Raw genomic sequence first — 20,506 nt, 5'->3', positions numbered from 1 at the left:
GGGGCCTTTGAGTACCCGGGGATGCCCAGGGCTTTAAGGCAAGTTTGGTGGCCAATGCCCAGGGGCCCTTGACTACAAGAGTGCCCTTGACTGCCAAGGGGTGCCATGGGCTTTAAGGCAAGTTTGGTGGCCAATGCCCAGGGGCCCTTGACTACAAGAGTGCCCTTGACTGCCAAGGGGTGCCCTGGGCTTTAAGGCTAGTTTGGTGGCCAATGCCCAGGGGCCCTTGACTACAAGAGTGCCCTTGACTGCCAAGGGGTGCCCTGGGCTTTAAGGCTAGTTTGGTGGCCAATGCCCAGGGGCCCTTGACTACCAGGGGCCTTTGACTGCCAATGGGTGCCCTTGGCATTAAGACTAGTTTGGTGGCCAATGCCCAGGGGCCCTTGACTACAAGGGTGCCCTTGACTGCCCAGGGGTGCCCAGGGCTTTAAGGCAAGTTTGGTGGCCAATGCCCAGGGGCCCTTGACTACAAGAGTGCCCTTGACTGCCAAGGGGTGCCCTGGGCTTTAAGGCTAGTTTGGTGGCCAATGCCCAGGGGCCCTTGACTACAAGGGTGCCCTGGGCTTTAAGGCAAGTTTGGTGGCCAATGCCCAGGGGCCCTTGACTACCAGGGGCCTTTGACTGCCCAGGGGTGCCCTTGGCATTAAGACTAGTTTGGTGGCCAATGCCCAGGGGTCCTTGACTACCAGGGGTGCCCATGGATTTAAGGCTAGTTTGGTGGCTTTATATTTATAAATATAATAACAATACCACTTTTATTATTAGTGTCTGTCTTTGCATTTTCATTTTATAGGCCCCAGATATTGCCCTCCATCTGCTTGGGTAAGGGAGTGAAATTGGGGGGCGTTCATCAAAAAACGGCTGAGAACCTCTGGTCTAAAGGGCTCCTTTTTGCATTGTGTTTTTTGGTCAAAAGATGGGCTACCTACATCTGACTTGTATTTGTATTTCATGTTGTCGTTAAGAGCCCCAATTCTTGCTGAATCACACACAAGGATTGCTTTCTCCACTGGTTAACGAAACCAATCAAGACTTCCCTTCTAAATGTCTAAACTTGGTTTCTAACTCATCCGTTCATAACGGCAGTAATCAAGAGTCACTGATGCAGCTCGATCCCTCTCGAACGAACATGCAATTAAAATGTGTGATTGGTGCAATTAGTGGAACATTATGCGCAAGTGAACGGACTGATAGATAATTGAATTAAGAGGGTTTTTAGGTTAATCAGACACGGATGGATTATTTCACAAAGGTTAATAGAATCAATAAATGATGTTGGAGAATAATTTGCTTGCTCACTAATCACCAACCAAAGATTCAACAGTAAATCCTGTAGAAAAGAGATCAGATGCTGAGCCGAATGAAGGCTGAAGCGCTCTGCACAGAGTGTTTGACGTAATGTACATCAAGATGACATCATGAAATCAGTCTGGCTTTCTGAACTCAATAACTATTACACTTCCACAAGAATGCACTGGGTGGAAAGTGTGTTCAAATTGCCATTACAAATGACTTTTCAAAGCCCTTTTAGCATGTGGCACTACACAGCTGCGCGGTCACTATTACGCAGTAAAACAGGATATAATAAAATATTAATTTATAGCCAGAGAAGCTGGTGAGAGATGGATAATCACAGACCTGAGCTGAGGAGAATCATTCATATTGACAGATTATATTGACATCCGTGTATCATAGCAGTTCAAATGAAATATCAGTGAAACTTAAAATGAAATCAAAACAAAAACAAACATCTGTTTTACAGAGGTGATATAATCAAAAGACTGAGTGAACACAAAAGACAATCTAATACTTTTTGTACTTGGGCCAGTAAACAAACCCTAACACTACACCCAAAACCCCCTAGCAACCACCAAGAACACCATAGTAACCATTAGAACACCATAGTAACCACATAGAACACCCTGGTAACCATTAGAACACCCTAGTAACCACAAATAGCACCCTAGTAACCATTATAACACCCTAGTAACCACAAATAACACCCTAGTAACAATATGAACACCCTAGCAACCACCAAGAATACCCTTATAATCACAAAGAACACCCATGTAACCATTAGAACACCCTAGTAACCACAAATAACACCCTAGTAACAATTATAACACCCTAGTAACCACAAATAACACCCTAGTAACCACCAAGAACACCCTATTAATCACAAAGAACACCCATGTAACTATTAGAACACCCTAGTAACCACCAAGAACACCCTAGTAACTATATGAACACCCTAGTAACCACCAATAACACCCTAGTAACCATTAGAACACCCTAGTAACCATTAGAACACCCTAGTAACCATAAAGAACACCCTGGTAACCATTTGAACACCCTAGTAATCACAAAGAACACCTATGTAACCATTAGAACACCCTAGTAACCACAAATAACACCCTAGTAACCACCAAGAACACCCTAGTAACTATATGAACACCCTAGTAACCACCAAGAACACCCTAGTAACTACAAAGAACACCCTAGCAACAACCATGAACACCCTCAAAACCACCCAGAACACCCTGGAAACCAAATAGAACACCAAACCACACACCCTAGAAACCATTAAAACAACCCAGACACCACCCAGAGAACCATGGCAACCACAATGAACACCCAACCAAACACCAACAACACCTTAGCATCTATTTGAACACCCTAGAAATCACAAAGAACACCCTAGAAGCAACATAGAATGCCCTAGCAACCACTTCGAACACCCTAGAAACCACCCAGAGCTCCCTAGCAACACAGAACATCACAGAGACCACCCATCACCTTAGTATCCACACAAAATGTCCTAGCAACCACCCCCGAACACCAAAGCAACCACCCAGAACACACAACCAAACACCAACACCCTAGCAACCACAAAGAACACCTGAACAAACACCACAACACCATTGCAGCCAGCCATAACACCCTAGAAACCACCAACAACACCCTAAAAACCACATAGAACACCATAAATATCACCCAGAACAATATGGCAACCACCCAGAACAACTAACCGAACACCAACAACACCCTAGCAGACATTAGAACACCCTAGCAACAACAAATAACACCCTAGAAACCAACAAAACACCCTCACAATCACCCAGAACATCTTAGCAACCACCAAGAACACCCTAGAACCACTCACAAAATCACAGAATCTACCCAGATCACCATAGCAACCACCTTGAGCACACTAGCAACCACACAGAACACCCTAACAACCACCAAGTACATCATAGAAACCACCCAGAACACCATAGTAACCACCCAGAGTACCCCAGCAACCACACAGAACTCCCTAGCAACCACCCAGTACGTCCTAGCATCCTTGTGTCGAGTTTTACCTGGCCCAAAAACTCAAACGCATTTTCATCAGAAAATGTAAAGATCAAGCAATCATTAAGTCGTTCGTGTAAGTATTAAAGCGTAATAAAACCTGTCCAGTAATAAAGGCGGGTTTTTAATGAACTCTCAGGGGATGTACAGGGGCAATGCAAGGATGATGGTTTCTCTCTCATGCTCTTGAAATGAAACCCTCAACCTCGTCAAATCCTGCAGATCTGACCTTCCTCATATCCATCATTTTCACTCATTCTGACTTCAGGATCAGTGACCTTGAAAACTCTCCCAGTAATGAATGTGGACAGAGCGGACTCCATGGGAACGAGTGGCGACTGAGCGCTATGTGCTGTGACGCTCATTATAAGCAGCGTGAGGAATGTTTAGTGGTAACCGGCACACGAGACCACAACAAACTCAACACACCTGCGACAGCAACAAACGCGCTCGCTGAACCGCTGCTCCCACACACTCGCTGACACCAATTAGGCCTCCTCGCACCGCGCAGCCGCTTCAACGGGTCATGTGGCGTTTACCAATTATAGGCCTTTTCCATTGTGATCTGGTATGCTTTGGGCGAGGACTGGGATTGATGTGTTCTGAAGAGAAGACAGGAGTATTCCTCACCTGGAGCCGATAGTGTGTGGCGTACACAACGGGATCTGAACAGGGCAAGTGCTCATAAGTGTGCATCCTGGATTAGTTCTCTGTGGTCTGAGCGTAATGCTGCCGGGTTCAATGTCTGTCATCCCAGCTTGTTGTTCGTGTGATATATGTCAGCTTAAACCCCGAGTCTTGTATGTATCGATCAGTCCTGACTTAAATGCATTTCTGAGGGGCCTGAATTGATGATATGAACTGGATTTATTCCCTCGAGGATCATCTGTGAATTCTGGGCGAGGACACGGATTGCAGAGGCTTGGAGTTTTGGCTATGACAGAATATATATATATATATATATGCTATAGCAGGAGCGAACAATAAATTCACATTCTTTTATTTCCACAGAATTGGAATTGTTTATTACTGTAAACAATTGTTTTATTTTTTATTATTATTATTTTTTTAATAAACAAGTCGATTTTTTATTATTATTATTTTTTTTATAAACAAGTCGATTTTTTATTATTATTATTTTTATAAACAAGTCGATTTTTATTATTATTATTTTTTAATAAACAAGTCGATTTTTTATTATTATTTTAATTTCTTTTAATAAACAAGTCGATTTTTTATTATTATTTTAATTTCTTTTTAATAAACAAGTCGATTTTTTATTATTATTATTTTTTTAATAAACAAGTCGATTTTTTTATTATTATTTTAATTTCTTTTTAATAAACAAGTCGATTTTTTATTATTATTTTAATTTCTTTTTAATAAACAAGTCGATTTTTTATTATTATTATTTTTTAATAAACAAGTCGATTTTTTATTATTATTTTAATTTCTTTTTAATAAACAAGTCGATTTTTTATTATTATTATTTTTAATAAACAAGTCGATTTTTTATTATTATTTTAATTTCTTTTAATAAACAAGTCGATTTTTTATTATTATTTTAATTTCTTTTTAATAAACAAGTCGATTTTTTTATTTTATTATTTTTTAATAAACAAGTCGATTTTTTATATATATTGTAAAAATAAACAAGAGGCAATACAATTAATTTTTTAATTTTTTTTATAAACAAGAGGCTTGGAGTTTTGGCTATGACAGAAAATGTCGGCTATAGCAGGAGCGAAGCGAACATTAAATTCACATTCTCATTCACGTTTTAGGAGAAAATGGATGCATGTTAAGTCTCGCTTTGCTTAGCTTTGGCGAAAAGGCCAGGCTTCGATCCATGGTGGCCACGCCCACCCCTGGCCACACCCCTAGCACCGCCACTGATCTTACAATGACTAGCACCTTACCAACTACTGTTTCAGCAAATCAGATAGGACTACTGGGCAATGACCTCATTAATATTAATGAGATTAAGAGATCCATATTTACATTCCAAGAATCGGACACAAGAAACAGATTTTAGGATGAGCTTTAGGCCAAACATTCTCCAGACAAAACTGCATTTAAGAGAAAGACATCTGAGTCATCTGTGCACTGTAGACACTTCCGGAAAAGCCCCAAAATATTCCAGCGAAAGCTATATAACTTTAATAAGAGCCGTTCCTGAATGTTGGGACGCCAATAAGAATAAGCCGTTCTTAAGCCGACTAAATATTGACTCAAATGAACTTCACTTTTATGAAGATGACATCATCAAACGATGATCAGATTTGAGTTTCAGGGCTATAAACCAGCACAAGTGGGCCGTCCGCCGTTACTTTAAGAGGAACCGGGGAAATCAAAAGTGGATAAAGAGTTCTTTCAAGGGTCCCACACGACCGATGCAATAATAAAAGCTGCTTACGGTCTCATACAGCGTTCAGAGTTTAATAGACGATATCTTTACCTTAAGAAGCTTCTTGTCATTGAGACATCATCCACGATGTGCCGAACTCTCACGAGGCCACGTGTTGTGACCAAACCCACTATTGTCACCTCCTCTAACATGTTGTCTCGCTCTGAGAACATGTCAAAGACAACAGAAGCCCTGAAGCGGCATCTCCACCTCTGCCGAAGCCCTGAAACAATGCACCGCTCCTCTAGAGTGGAAAAATGGGCATTCTCACACACGGATACACGACACCCCGAGGGATGGAAGCGAGAGCAATCCGGAAAACTGCAGGAGTAATTGTGTACGGGAATAGAGGAGAGTGGCTGCGACGCAGCGAGGCGGATGACAAATAGGCAAAGGAGCGTTTTACATGAAAGGCGTGATGCACCGTGGAAACCCAGCGCAAATTGTTTGCAATACGGGCGCCGGTCTTTGTACAAGTGTGCGGGGGCGACGCGGGCCACCTCAGGCCTGGCGTGGGAGACAAAACCTGCCAAATGCTAATGTTAATCCCCTTACACTCGTAGCAGCACTCAAGTACACTGAGCCAGCCGCTGCGTTTTCATGCTAGTCATTTAGCTCAATAGCTGGAGACGAATTGCACATGCAAACAACCGCCAAGACGAGTGTTTTTATTCACAAGCACTCTTAACGCAACCGTGCTTGTGATTGCATTGTAGCATATCATGGTGAAACATCTGCTTTATTCAATGTTTCATAATGCAGCTTTACATTCATCGTTTTATCTAAGCTTTGCTCTTCAATCCTGAGATGTAATGAGAGAATCGGTGACTTAAAACTGGGTATTATGTTTTATTTAGCAAGCATGTACCCATCTAGATCATAGATGGAAAACACCATTTACAGCCAATACAGGTAATTTACTAAGGAAATATATGCTTTTTTAAAAATTGTGCCAAAAAATTACAAAAGAAATTACTAAAAAAGCCATTGCAAGTGGGGTAGCCAATGGGGAGGCCAGGCTTCGGTCCATGGTGGCCACGCCCACCCCTGGCCACACCCCTAGCACCGCCACTGATCTTACAATGACTAGCACCTTACCAACTACTGTTTCAGCAAATCAGATAGGACTACTGGGCAAAACACCCTAGTAACCACAAATAACACCCTAGCAACCACTAAGAACACCCTAGTAACTATATGAACACCCTAGTAACCACAAAAAACACCCTAATAACCACCAAGAACACCCTAGCAACAACCATGAACACCCTCAAAACAACCCAGAACACCCTAGAAACCAAATAGAACACCAAACCAAACACCCTAGTAACCATTAGAACACCCCAGACACCACCCAGAGTACCATAGCAACCACACAGAACACCCAACCAAACACCAACAACACCTTAGCATCTATTGGAACACCCTAGCAATCACAAAGAACACCCTAGAAGCAACATAGAATGTCCTAGCAACCACTTCGAACACCCTAGAAACCACCCAGAGCTCCCTAGCAACTACACAGTTGCCCTTGAAAAGACCATTTACAGCCAATACAGGTAATTTACTAAGGAAATATATGTTTTGAAAAGGTTTTTAACAGTTATAGCGCCACCTGTTGTCCAATCTCCATAAACGTTTGTACACTTCTTTATAATTATGTGTTGCATGTGCTCACCAACATTCGTGAAGTTTTGACTTTTCGTTTAGGATTTATAGACTTTTGAGTATATTTTGCCACGCCCATTTTCTAGATGACCCTGTTCTAGATATCCAAAGGGTAAAGCACATTATTTTAATAACTATTGACCTAGCGAGTCCAGAGAATTGTACCGCATTAGTTTGATTGAGTTTGAGCTAAAAAGATCGGACTAGTTCTCAAAAGTATGTTTTTTACATAATGGTGAATATTTAATGAATGATTTGATTGACAGCAGTGCTACTTGAAGCAAAGTGGTGCAGAATGAGGAGATCTAACATATGATATGCATATTGTGTCTATGTGTGAAAGTCAGCGTGATTACTGAGGCGTAAAACTCGTTAGCGCCACTCGTGTCCGATTTCTTTCAAATTTCTCACAGACGTCTGGGAACAGGAGTCAAACAAGCCCACCATTAACCTCGTCTAATAGGTGCTCAAATTTCATTGGCCGATGGCGGCCATGTTTTTTGAGATACGCCAATGTCCTCATAGACAGTCATGGCACCTTGGACAAAGACACTGCATGCCGGTTTTCAACTCAATCAGACTAACGGTTGCGTAGTTACAGTCAATTTATTATTTTTTGGTATTATAGCGCCACCATGTGGCAAAAACTGCGCCAAATTTTCTGGACGACCAAAGATTGACCATTTACATATGATGCCAAGTTTTTGCCACGTCCAAATTGGCCCGCTTGCTAGGGAGGGTAGAGTCACATGGGGTAACCAAATTGGCCCAGTTGCTAGGGAGGGTAGAGTCACATGGGGTAACCAATTGGCCCGGTTGCTAGGGAGGGTACAGTCACATGGGGTAACCAAATTGGGCCGGTTGCTAGGGAGGGTAGAGTCACATGGGGTAACCAAATTGGTCCGGTTGCTAGGGAGGGTTGAGTCACATGGGGTAACCAAATTGGTCCGGTTGCTAGGGAGGGTAGAGTCACATGGGGTAACCAAATTGGGCCGGTTGCTAGGGAGGGTAGAGTCACATGGGGTAACCAAATTGGCCTGGTTGCTAGGGAGGGTAGAGTCACATGGGGTAACCAATTGGCCCGGTTGCTAGGGAGGGTAGAGTCACATGGGGTAACCAAATTGGCCCGGTTGCTAGGGAGGGTAGAGTCACATGGGGTAACCAATTGGCCCGGTTGCTAGGGAGGGTAGAGTCACATGGGGTAACCAAATTGGCCTGGTTGCTAGGGAGGGTAGAGTCACATGGGGTAACCAATTGGCCCGGTTGCTAGGGAGGGTAGAGTCACATGGGGTAACCTCCTCGTGATCACTATAATGTGGTTCTCGCTCTCGGTGGGGCGTGTGGCGAGTTGTGCGTGGGTGCCGCGGAGAATAGCGTGAAGCCTCCAGACGAGCTACGTCTCCACGGTAACGCGGTCAAAACAAGTCACGGGATAGGATGCGTGGATTGACGGTCTCAGACGTGGAGGCAACTGAGATTCGTCCTCCGCCACCCGGATTGAGGGAGTCACTACAACACCACGAGGACTCAGAGCGCTTTGGGAATTGGCCGTTACACATTGAGGAGAAAAACGAAAAAAATAAATATTAATAAATAAAATAAAGATTGCCGATTTTGCCCCTCGAATCCTTTAGGATTCCCGAAATGTATCTCAGGCGGCAGAATCGTGTCCAAAATCGTACAGTGTGCTTTACAGATCGTTGGCATCGTCAAGGAAACGTAATCATCCATCAATGCTTTTAAAACGCGCAGAATAGCTGAAACGTTTTATTTAAATTAAAACGACCTCAATCATTTACATGTAAACACAAGGTAACTTTTAAATAATGCGTTTAATAATATTACTTCTACAGTTTTGAGTCTTGTATTTGAGTTTTGAGGGGCGTTCGTGCTGATAGCTGCTATTCAAACAGTCTGTGATCGCTTACGCTCGTGATAATAAAGCCAAATCCCCTTATTATGTATGCTATCATGCTCGCGGCGGTAAACAATATCCACCCGTTCGTGGTAATTAATGAGGCTTATGTTTCATTAAGGCCTGACAGTGATTATTAAGCTGACAGGATGATGACAGGACGGCCGCCGTGGAAACGGATGGCACATTTGATCAGCTGTCATCACTGAAATGCACCTGTCAATGTGAATCATGCATGAAGATGCCGACCTCCATATTCTCTCATGACAGTGAAGCACCAAACGTGAGTGTGAAAAGTGCTGGAAAAGAACGAGAGTTTCCTAACAGTATCTTCTGTCACCCGTCTGCCTACCTCCATTAAAACACCCTCAGACAAGGAGTCAACGGTGAATTTTTCATGATAAAGCTGAACGTGCACAAATACTGCCGTGCTTTATTCATTCTTTATTTAAGAAACAGAGGAAGAATGTGCTGGACGAGTTGCTCAGATCAGTTGAGGAGCATTACACACTAAACTCCTGATGTCCGTCTCCGGAGAGATATCAGACAGTCTCCGGTGATCATGTGACACACGGTGAGTGATTCAATGATTGGACGGTGTGTGATCACTTAATACTGTGCAGGGGAACACTTCAGACAGAGAGAGAGAGAGAGTGAGAGAGAGAGAGAGACAGAGAGAGAGAGAGATCAAGACAGAGAGAGTGAGTGAGACAGAGAGAGACAGTGAGATCGATAGAGAGAGAGAGATCGATAGTGAGAGTGAGAGAGAGAGATCGATAGTGAGAGAGAGAGAGAGATATGATGGGTGTGGGGAAGAAACAGATGATTTTTTTTGTAATATTTAAGTTCTTTTTTACTATAAACCTCACTTATACTTTTACTTCTGAAAGTGAAAGTGAAAGTGGATATTTAGAGTAAAAAGGACTTAATATTGGTCTGTTACTCACCCACACGTATCATTTCACTTCTGAAGACATGGATTAAACCACTGGAGTCATATGGGTTACTTTTAGGCTGCATTTATGTGCTTTTTGGAGCTTCAAAGTTCTGGTCACCATTCACTTGCATTGTATGGACCTACAGAGCTGAAATATTCTTCTAAAAGATCCTCATTTGTGTTCTGCAGAAGAAAGAAAGTCACACACATCTGGGATGGCATGAGGGTGAGTAAATGATGAGAACTTTACATTTTGGGTGAACTGCCCCTTTAATGTCCTAATGTTTAATACTATTGCCAAATCTCAGGCGTTTGAAATGTAGCAGATTGTCGTGGGTCACGCGAATGCTTCTTCTATGCTATACAATGCCGTATATATCGTGTGTATGTATATATAGTATAATCTGTCCTCGCACAGAAACTGATTATGTGACACACTGATGTGACGCATGTCCTGCACATAATAAACACGGGAGCACATGTACTGTACGAGACTTCACCTGCAAGCGGTGCACCAGGTGTGGAAGAGAAACGGGCAAGCTGCCCATCGGTGAATGTTCATGTCCACACATATATATATATATATATGTATTAAAGATCGTTAATTATACCCGCAAAACATTATGGTAATTCCGACATGGCATAAATGCACCATTACTGGAAACAATGTTTTTTATTTATTAAATGTATTATTTATTTTTAAATAAACAACAGGCAATTAGATTTTTTTATTATTATTATTATTAAATAAACAAGAGGCAAATTTATTTATTATTATTATTATTATTATTAAATAAACAAGAGGCAAATTTATTTATTATTATTATTATTATTATTAAATAAACAAGAGGCAAATTAGATTTTTATTATTATTATTATTATTATTAAATAAACAAGAGGCACATGTATTTATTTATTATTATTATTATTAAATAAACTAGAGGCAAATAGTATTATTATTATTATTATAAATAAGAGCATTTATTATTATTATTATTATTATTAAATAAATAAGAGGCAATTAGATTTTTATTATTATTATTATTATTATTATTAAATAAACAAGAGGCAAATTTATTTATTATTATTAAATAAACAAGAGGCAAATTTATTATTATTATTATTAAATAAACAAGAGGCAAATTTATTTATTATTATTAAATAAACAAGAGGCAAATTTATTATTATTATGAGGCAAATTTATTTATTATTATTATTATTAAATAAACAAGAGGCAAATTTTTAATTATTATTATTATTATTATTAAATAAACAAGAGGCAAATTTATTAATTATTATTATTATTATTAAATAAACAAGAGGCAAATTTTTAATTATTATTATTATTATTATAAATAAACAAGAGGCAAATTTATTAATTATTATTATTATTATTAAATAAACAAGAGGCAAATGTATTATTATTATTATTATTATTATTATTATTAAATAAACAAGAGGCAAATTTATTTATTATTATTAAATAAACAAGAGGCAAATGTATTATTATTATTATTATTATTATTATTAAATAAACAAGAGGCAAATGTATTATTATTATTATTATTATTATTATTAAATAAACAAGAGGCAAATTTATTATTATTATTATTATTATTAAATAAACAAGAGGCACATTTATTTATTATTATTAAATAAACAAGAGGCAAATTTATTATTATTATGAGGCAAATTTATTTATTATTATTATTATTAAATAAACAAGAGGCAAATTTTTTAATTATTATTATTATTATTATTAAATAAACAAGAGGCAAATTTATTAATTATTATTATTATTATTATAATTAAATAAACAAGAGGCAAATTTTTTAATTATTATTATTATTATTATATAAACAAGAGGCAAATTTATTAATTATTATTATTATTATTAAATAAACAAGAGGCAAATGTATTATTATTATTATTATTATTATTAAATAAACAAGAGGCAAATTTATTTATTATTATTAAATAAACAAGAGGCAAATGTATTATTATTATTATTAAATAAACAAGAGGCAAATGTATTATTATTATTATTATTATTATTATTATTATTATTAAATAAACAAGAGGCAAATTAATTAATTATTATTATTATTATTATTATTAAATAAAAAGAGGCAAATTGATTTATTATTATTATTATTATTATTATTAAATAAAAGAGGCAAATTGATTTATTATTATTATTATTATTATTTTAAAATAAATAAGAGGCAAATTTATTATTATTATTATTATTTTAAAATAAATCAGAGGCAAATTTATTATTATTATTATTTAAAAAAAAAAATGTAATAGATTAAAGATGAACACCTGTAAAAATGTGTCTCATTAATTACACCTGCAAAAAGGGGAACATTTTAACATGTACCTGTACATTATCAATGTACATACAGAATCAAGCGTCACTAAAAAACAACATGTGATCGTCCGTCACAAACGAGAATAAAAGGCCGCAATCTGTCATCGTGTAGATGAGACGGCTCTGACACTCTCGTCTTTCTGAAGAGCTGAGCACCGAGATCAAACGCACAAACAATAAAACCATACTGTATAGTTGTGTGTTACTCACCTGACAGGTGCTCCTCGACTCTGAGCCGGTTTCAGCAGGACTGTCACTGTGCTGTCGGTCTGATTCAGCGGCGTCTCCTGCTCGTATCCCGGCATCCGCGGCGCTGTTTATGATTGACAGGTGACATATGAGTAAATCAAACACACAATGAGGCATTCTGGTGTCGTGTTTATATTCAGTGCGACAGTTGCCATGGAGACGGCGATGCTCTTACGTGAGATCTTGGTTGTGAACTGCGTGATGGTGGGCGGCCCGTATCCTTTCACCGTGCTGGCTCTGACGGTGAACGAGTACGTCGAACCGGGATACAGACCCACGAACACGTGAGACGTCTCGTTACCGAGCTTAAAGATCTTCCCGCTCTGATTGGACAGATTGAACTCTGGGTCAAATGAGCTCACGGCCTTATAGAAGACCTGCAGGTCAAAGAGACAGAAGTAATGTAATCTGAGTACTTATAGTTACTTCTGGAATACCTCAAGTACATAAATGTAATTAAAGATGACCATAATATGCAGAGATATGATTAGTGACCTCTGACCTTTATCGTTACTATGGCAACACTCATAACGCTGAAACAGCTTTGTTGCTGATGACAGCGTATGACTGAGCTGCCATGTTGGTTCTTTTCATGAGGTTTCACAGAATTCAGAGTTCAGAAGTTCGATTTCTACAAAGAAGTGAACGGAAGTCAGAGTCTCGTAATTATGGTAATTCCGACATGGTATAAAAGCACCATTAATGTAAACAAATTATTATTATTATTATATATATATTTTTTAAATAAACAAGGAGGCAAGTCGATTTTTTTATTATTATTATTATTTTAAATAAATAAGAGGCAAGTCGATTTATTTTATTTTTTATTATTTTAAATAAATAAGAGGCAAGTCGATTTTTTATTATTATTATTATTATTTTAAATAAATAAGAGGCAAGTCGATTTATTTTATTTTTTATTATTTTAAATAAATAAGAGGCAAGTCGATTTTTTATTATTATTATTATTATTATTATTTTAAATAAATAAGAGGCAAGTCGATTTATTTTATTTTTTATTATTTTAAATAAATAAGAGGCAAGTTGATTTTTTATTATTATTATTATTATTTTAAATAAATAAAAGGCAAGTCGATTTATTTTATTTTTTATTATTTTAAATAAATAAGAGGCAAGTTGATTTTTTATTATTATTATTATTTTAAATAAATAAGAGGCAAGTTGATTTTTTATTTTTATTTTTATTATTATTATTATTTTAAATAAATAAGAGGCAAGTTGATTTTTTATTTTTATTTTTATTATTATTATTATTTTAAATAAATAAGAGGCAAGTTGATTTTTTATTTTTATTTTTATTATTATTATTATTTTAAATAAATAAGAGGCAAGTCGATTTATTTTATTTTTTATTATTTTAAATAAATAAGAGGCAAGTTGATTTTTTATTATTATTATTATTATTTTAAATAAATAAAAGGCAAGTCGATTTATTTTATTTTTTATTATTTTAAATAAATAAGAGGCAAGTTGATTTTTTATTATTATTATTATTTTAAATAAATAAGAGGCAAGTCGATTTATTTTATTTTTTATTATTTTAAATAAATAAGAGGCAAGTCGATTTTTTATTATTATTATTATTATTTTAAATAAATAAGAGGCAAGTCGATTTTTTATTATTATTATTATTATTATTATTTTAAATAAATAAGAGGCAAGTCGATTTATTTTATTTTTTATTATTTTAAATAAATAAGAGGCAAGTTGATTTTTTATTATTATTATTATTATTTTAAATAAATAAAAGGCAAGTCGATTTATTTTATTTTTTATTATTTTAAATAAATAAGAGGCAAGTTGATTTTTTATTATTATTATTATTTTAAATAAATAAGAGGCAAGTTGATTTTTTATTTTTATTTTTATTATTATTATTATTTTAAATAAATAAGAGGCAAGTTGATTTTTTATTTTTATTTTTATTATTATTATTATTTTAAATAAATAAGAGGCAAGTTGATTTTTTATTTTTATTATTATTATTATTTTAAATAAATAAGAGGCAAGTTGATTTTTTATTATTATTATTATTTTAAATAAATAAGAGGCAAGTTGATTTTTTATTTTTATTTTTATTATTATTATTATTTTAAATAAATAAGAGGCAAGTTGATTTTTTATTTTTATTATTATTATTATTTTAAATAAATAAGAGGCAAGTTGATTTTTTATTATTATTATTATTTTAAATAAATAAGAGGCAAGTTGATTTTTTATTATTATTATTATTTTAAATGAATAAGAGGCAAGTCGACTTATGATAATTTTTTTTTAATAAAGAATTATTCATTTTAATTATTAATTTATTCAATTAAAATTAAACACATTTTAAATATTTTTTTTAATAATTTTTATATAATAACTAAATGTAACTAAATTTGAAATAAAATAAAAAATATTTGTTCTAACAGACCAAACAAATGCCACAATTCATGAACCGATGCGTACAGCACTTAATAACTCTCCAAACTAAAGCCTGGACACTTCCAGACAGCACAATAACAGTCAGCATATGATTAGGATCCATTATAATCACACCGCACCATGCGGGAGCGGCTCTCTTAAGTTCAGAGGAAGCGTTTCAGCATATCATCTGTTATTATGATAGAGGAGAGGAGACGGGGGGCTTCACTTCTCTCATTCTCTTCTCATCTCTCCAGACGAGACGGGACGCCCCGCGCTTCTAATATAACTCAATGAAAAATAGCTGAGGGGCTTCATTTAAATAAATCATTCAGTTGCTAATGAGTGGCCGTCTAATAACACTCCATTCCCATTCCAATTTAAAGGCACAAAGGGAACCGCGATTGAACCCATCAGGTTTGAAATACCAAGCGGCTCTTCGCCATTAGTGTAGGACAGGTAGATGGATCGACACGCGTTATTGATCCCGACGGGAAATTCACCTGGGGAAACAAGAGCTGCGAACACATCAGAATGAGTTTCAGGGAATGTTGCTCATTAGTAGTTCAGAACGCAACAATAACTCTGAACGATACATGCAAAACGTATGTAAACACTTATGATTAAGGATGCTTTATTATAAATGTCACAGGCTGAATCCCAAGTAAGGTGGACGATGGAACAAGACATTCATTAAGATTCACAGTTCAGCTCCATCATTACCGCACCGTACCTCACCGTGCATTAAATCAGCCAAAGCACATCACTGAGAGTGAACGCACACCTACAGCATTTCAATCCCTGGACACACAGATGAACGTGAGAGAGATGTCACAGTGCGAAACGTTCTGTACCGATAAAAGTGCACGTGACGTTCCAGAAATGTCACCGCGTGAACGCTTTCGGAGAAAGTCGAGCTGTCCCTGATGAGGCGGAAACCTTTTGTTTTGTCCTTTTCCCTTTAAACCCGGCACAGATCCCAGACTGACACTTCCTTAAAGTGAGCGAGGTGACAGAGTGTAATTTCAGAACATGAATGTGACAGCTTAATTGGCTGCATTTCCACAAATGAAGTTCCGCAACAATGAGTCTTTTGAACGCTGCATTGTTCTCACACGCAGAATGAGTCACACGCTTCTGCAACCATCACACAATGTAACGCAGCTCTACTCATCTGGAATATAAAGCATGCTTCAGTAATGGAGAGACGTCGCCTGTAATGCTCTTAGAAGATGCTTAAGTCAACATGAAACTTTGCAGACCATATTGCTTCTGTAATCTGGTCCATTTTCAAGTGAAACGGGTTATTTTAAGTGTAAAATGAAAGCTGGGACTTGACTTATTTTCCATCAGGACATGGGATGGTGTAAAGTGTCTCTATATGACAAATGCATGACAAATACGAGGGCTTGATGACGTGAGCTGATAAGGAAAGTCATGCACTGAGGAAGAGCGTGCATTGGGGAAGAGCGTGCATTGGGGAAGAGCGTGCATTGAGGAAGAGCGTGCATTGGGGAAGAGCGTGCATTGAGGAAGAACGTGCGTTGGGGAAGAGCGTGCGTTGGGGAAGTGCGTGCGTTGGGGAAGAGCGTGCGTTGGGGAAGAGCGTGCATTGAGGAAGAGCGTGCGTTGGGGAAGAGCGTGCGTTGAGGAAGAGCGTGCATTGAGGAAGAGCGTGCGTTGGGGAAGAGCGTGCATTGAGGAAGAACGTGCGTTGGGGAAGAGCGTGCGTTGGGGAAGTGCGTGCGTTGGGGAAGAGCGTGCGTTGGGGAAGAGCGTGCATTGAGGAAGAGCGTGCGTTGGGGAAGAGCGTGCATTGAGGAAGAGCGTGCGTTGGGGAAGAGCGTGCATTGAGGAAAAGCGTGCACTGAGGAAGAGCGTGCGTTGGGGAAGAGCGTGCGTTGAGGAAGAGCGCATTAGAAGCGTGCATTGAGGAAAAGCGTGCACTGAGGAAGAGCGTGCGTTGGGTAAGAGCGTGCGTTGGGGAAGAGCGTGCGTTGGGGAAGTGCGTGCGTTGGGGAAGAGCGTGCATTGAGGAAGAGCGTGCATTGAGGAAGAGCGTGCGTTGGGGAAGAGCGTGCATTGGGTAAGAACGTGCGTTGAGGAAGAGCATGCATTGAGGAAGAGCGTGCATTGAGGAAGAGCGTGCTTTGGGTAAGAGCGTGCGTTGGGTAAGAGCGTGCGTTGGGGAAGAGCGTGCACTGAGGAAAAGCGTGAGTTGAGGAAGAGCGTGCACTGAGGAAAAGCGTGCGCTGGGGAAAAGCGTATGTTGGGGAGGAGCGTGCGTTAAGGAAGAGCGTGCACTGAGGAAAAGCGTACACTGGGGAAGAGCGTGCATTGAGGAAGAGCGTGCAATGCGGAAGAGCGTGCATTGAGGAAGAGCGTGCACTGGGGAAGAGCGTCCACTGAGGAAAAGCATACACTGGGGAAGAGCGTGCATTGAGGAAGAGCGTGCATTGAAGAAAAGCGTACACTGGGGAAGAGCGTGCATTGAGGAAGAGCGTGCATTGAGGAAAAGCGTGCACTGGGGAAAAGCGTGCACTGGGGAAAAGCGTGCATTGAGGAAGAGCGTGCACTGGGGAAGAGCGTGCATTGAGGAAGAGCGTGCACTGGGGAAGAGCGTGCATTGAGGAAAAGCGTACATTGGGGAAGAGCGTGCATTGAGGAAGAGCGTGCATTGAAGAAAAGCGTACACTGGAGAAGAGCGTGCATTGAGGAAGAGCGTGCATTGAAGAAAAGCGTACACTGGGGAAGAGCGTGCATTGAGGAAGAGCGTGCATTGAAGAAAAGCGTACACTGGAGAAGAGCGTGCATTGAGGAAGAGCGTGCATTGAAGAAAAGCGTACACTGGAGAAGAGCGTGCATTGGGGAAGAGTCTGCACTGGGGAAGAGCGTGCATTTAGGAAAAGCGTACACTGGGGAAGAGCGTGCATTGGGGAAGAGTCTGCACTGGGGAAGAGCGTGCATTTAGGAAAAGCGTACACTGGGGAAGAGCGTGCGTTGAGGAAGAGCGTGCATTGAGGAACAGTCTGCACTGAGGAAGTAAACAGGTTCGTTTTTGACTCCATGAAGGTGCTTTTAGTGATGTTACAGTTTCAGTAACATGTTATATATATCTTGTGCATTATTAGCCAACATTCCTCACATGTGTGTGAGTTTCCTGTGAGTCCATTTCTCTGGAATGTGAATTCTGTTTGTTATTCTAGTGCCCTACACATCCAAGGGTGTTTCACTGCAATTGAAACAATGAAAATTCCCTTAAACAGGAAAACAGCAGAGGAATGATACAGGGAAGGAAGCGACAGCTCAGAGGAACATTGCACTGCTCAGGGAGAATGAATGTAGATCTCATGTTTCATTGAAGTATCAACTTTATGTCGTAAAATACTTTAGGAATGATCAAATTAGACACACAGTGAGAGTATAGAGCTACACATTGAATGTGGATATCATGGCTCAGATCATTTGCCCCGGGGAGAATCTGATGAGAAATGAATTTATATTGAGACCTCTGACTTTTGATTGCAGATGTTGGTATCTTGAGCAAATCTGAGCACAATTTGAGACAATGTTGAGATCTCTTGTGAGATTACTGGAGTTTATTTCTCTTGAGAAACATCCGACCAGCAGCACACGTCAGCTAAAGTTTCAATTCAATCTCATGATGTCTCAGAGAAACAATTGTGATTTTAAAGAGATTTATATGTAAATTTTTTTAAATGTACATAAATTTACATGTATGCATTTGGCAGCCGCTTTTATCCAAAGTGACTTACAGTGCACTTATTACAGGGACAATCCCCCCGGAGCAACCTGGAGTTAAGTGTCTTACTCAAGGACACAATGGTGGTGGCTGTGGGGATCAAACCAGCAACCTTCTGATTACCAGTTACAGTGACTTACAGTGCACTTATTACAGGGACAATCCCCCCGGAGCAACCTGGAGTTAAGTGTCTTACTCAAGGACACAATGGTGGTGACTGTGGGGATCAAACCAGCAACCTTCTGATTACCAGTTACAGTGACTTACAGTGCACTTATTACAGGGACAATCCCCCCGGAGCAACCTGGAGTTAAGTGCCTTACTCAAGGACACAATGGTGGTGACTGTGGGGATCAAACCAGCAACCTTCTGATTACCAGTTACAGTGACTTACAGTGCACTTATTACAGGGACAATCCCCCCGGAGCAACCTGGAGTTAAGTGCCTTACTCAAGGACACAATGGTGGTGACTGTGGGGATCAAACCAGCAACCTTCTGATTACCAGTTTAGTGCTTTAGCACTTTAGCCCACTACACCACCACCACTCCATATGGAATATTCCGGGTTCAATTCAAGTTAAGATCAATTAACAGCATTTCTGGCATAATATTGATTACCACGAAAATTTATTTAGACTCGTTCTGCCCTTTTCTCCCCAATTTGGAAAGCCCAATTCCCAATGTGCTCTAAAGGTGCGTTCACATTCAACATGAAAACATTTTTGACCGCTGGATTAAATTTGTGTTTAAACTCGCGAGTATTCCCCCTTCTCTTCCTGAAAAGGACAGCAGGCGGGACTTCTACGACAACTTATCTTTCCGCCATCAACCGTGGCCGATATCACAACGATTGCTGCTCCGTATCTGTTGTGGAAGACGCAGATACGTTGACGTTGTATCGTACAATTCCGGGTGTCCACACACCGCTACAACCATTTTATCATCCAGTTTCACAGATTTCTTCTGCTACTACATCAGTACGTCAGTGACATCCGGACAATCTCAATGCTGATTGGCTTTCGCGACAACGCGGCATGCGGATATTTTGCTCGAGTTGAAAAATTTTAAGTCGCGTGAACACGTGAATTTAGCGATTTCGCGTCTGAGACCGCCAATCCGCACATCTTATCACGTGACTTGTTTTGAGCACGTTACCATGGAGACGTAGCACGTGTGGAGGCTTCACACTATTCTCCGCGGCTTCCAAGCACAACTCGCCACACGCCCCACCTAGAGCGAGAACCACATTATAGTGACCACAAGGAGGTTACCCCATGTGACTCTACCCTCCCTAGCAACCGGGCCAATTTGATTACCCCATGTGACTCAACCCTCCCTAGCAACCGGGCCAATTTGGTTACCCCATGTGACTCAACCCTCCCTAGCAACCGGGCCAATTTGGTTGCCTCAT

At 39.0% G+C, this 20,506-nt stretch overlaps 2 protein-coding genes across 14 annotated transcripts in view; one reads left to right on the top strand and one right to left on the bottom strand.

The window, feature by feature from the left end:
- Nucleotides 1–20,506, top strand: part of LOC127635186 (keratin-associated protein 5-1-like) — a 505,876-nt gene that overhangs the window by 253,498 nt on the left and 231,872 nt on the right. The gene's annotated exons all lie outside the window — the stretch shown is intronic.
- Nucleotides 1–20,506, bottom strand: part of LOC127635170 (receptor-type tyrosine-protein phosphatase mu-like) — a 270,709-nt gene that overhangs the window by 97,794 nt on the left and 152,409 nt on the right. For all 11 annotated transcript variants that reach the window (XM_052115012.1, XM_052115014.1, XM_052115018.1 and 8 more), the window contains exons 10-11: nucleotides 13,080–13,281; nucleotides 12,866–12,968 (exon numbers count right to left, since the gene is read on the bottom strand). In XM_052115012.1, the coding sequence (XP_051970972.1) occupies nucleotides 12,866–12,968; nucleotides 13,080–13,281 (305 nt within the window). The remainder of the gene's footprint in view (nucleotides 1–12,865; nucleotides 12,969–13,079; nucleotides 13,282–20,506) is intronic.

Source organism: Xyrauchen texanus, chromosome 42 (assembly GCF_025860055.1).
Source record: "Xyrauchen texanus isolate HMW12.3.18 chromosome 42, RBS_HiC_50CHRs, whole genome shotgun sequence".
NCBI classification, from domain to species: domain Eukaryota; kingdom Metazoa; phylum Chordata; class Actinopteri; order Cypriniformes; family Catostomidae; genus Xyrauchen; species Xyrauchen texanus.
Note: the sequence above shows the minus strand (reverse complement) of the source record. Positions and strands in the feature narration are given on the sequence as shown.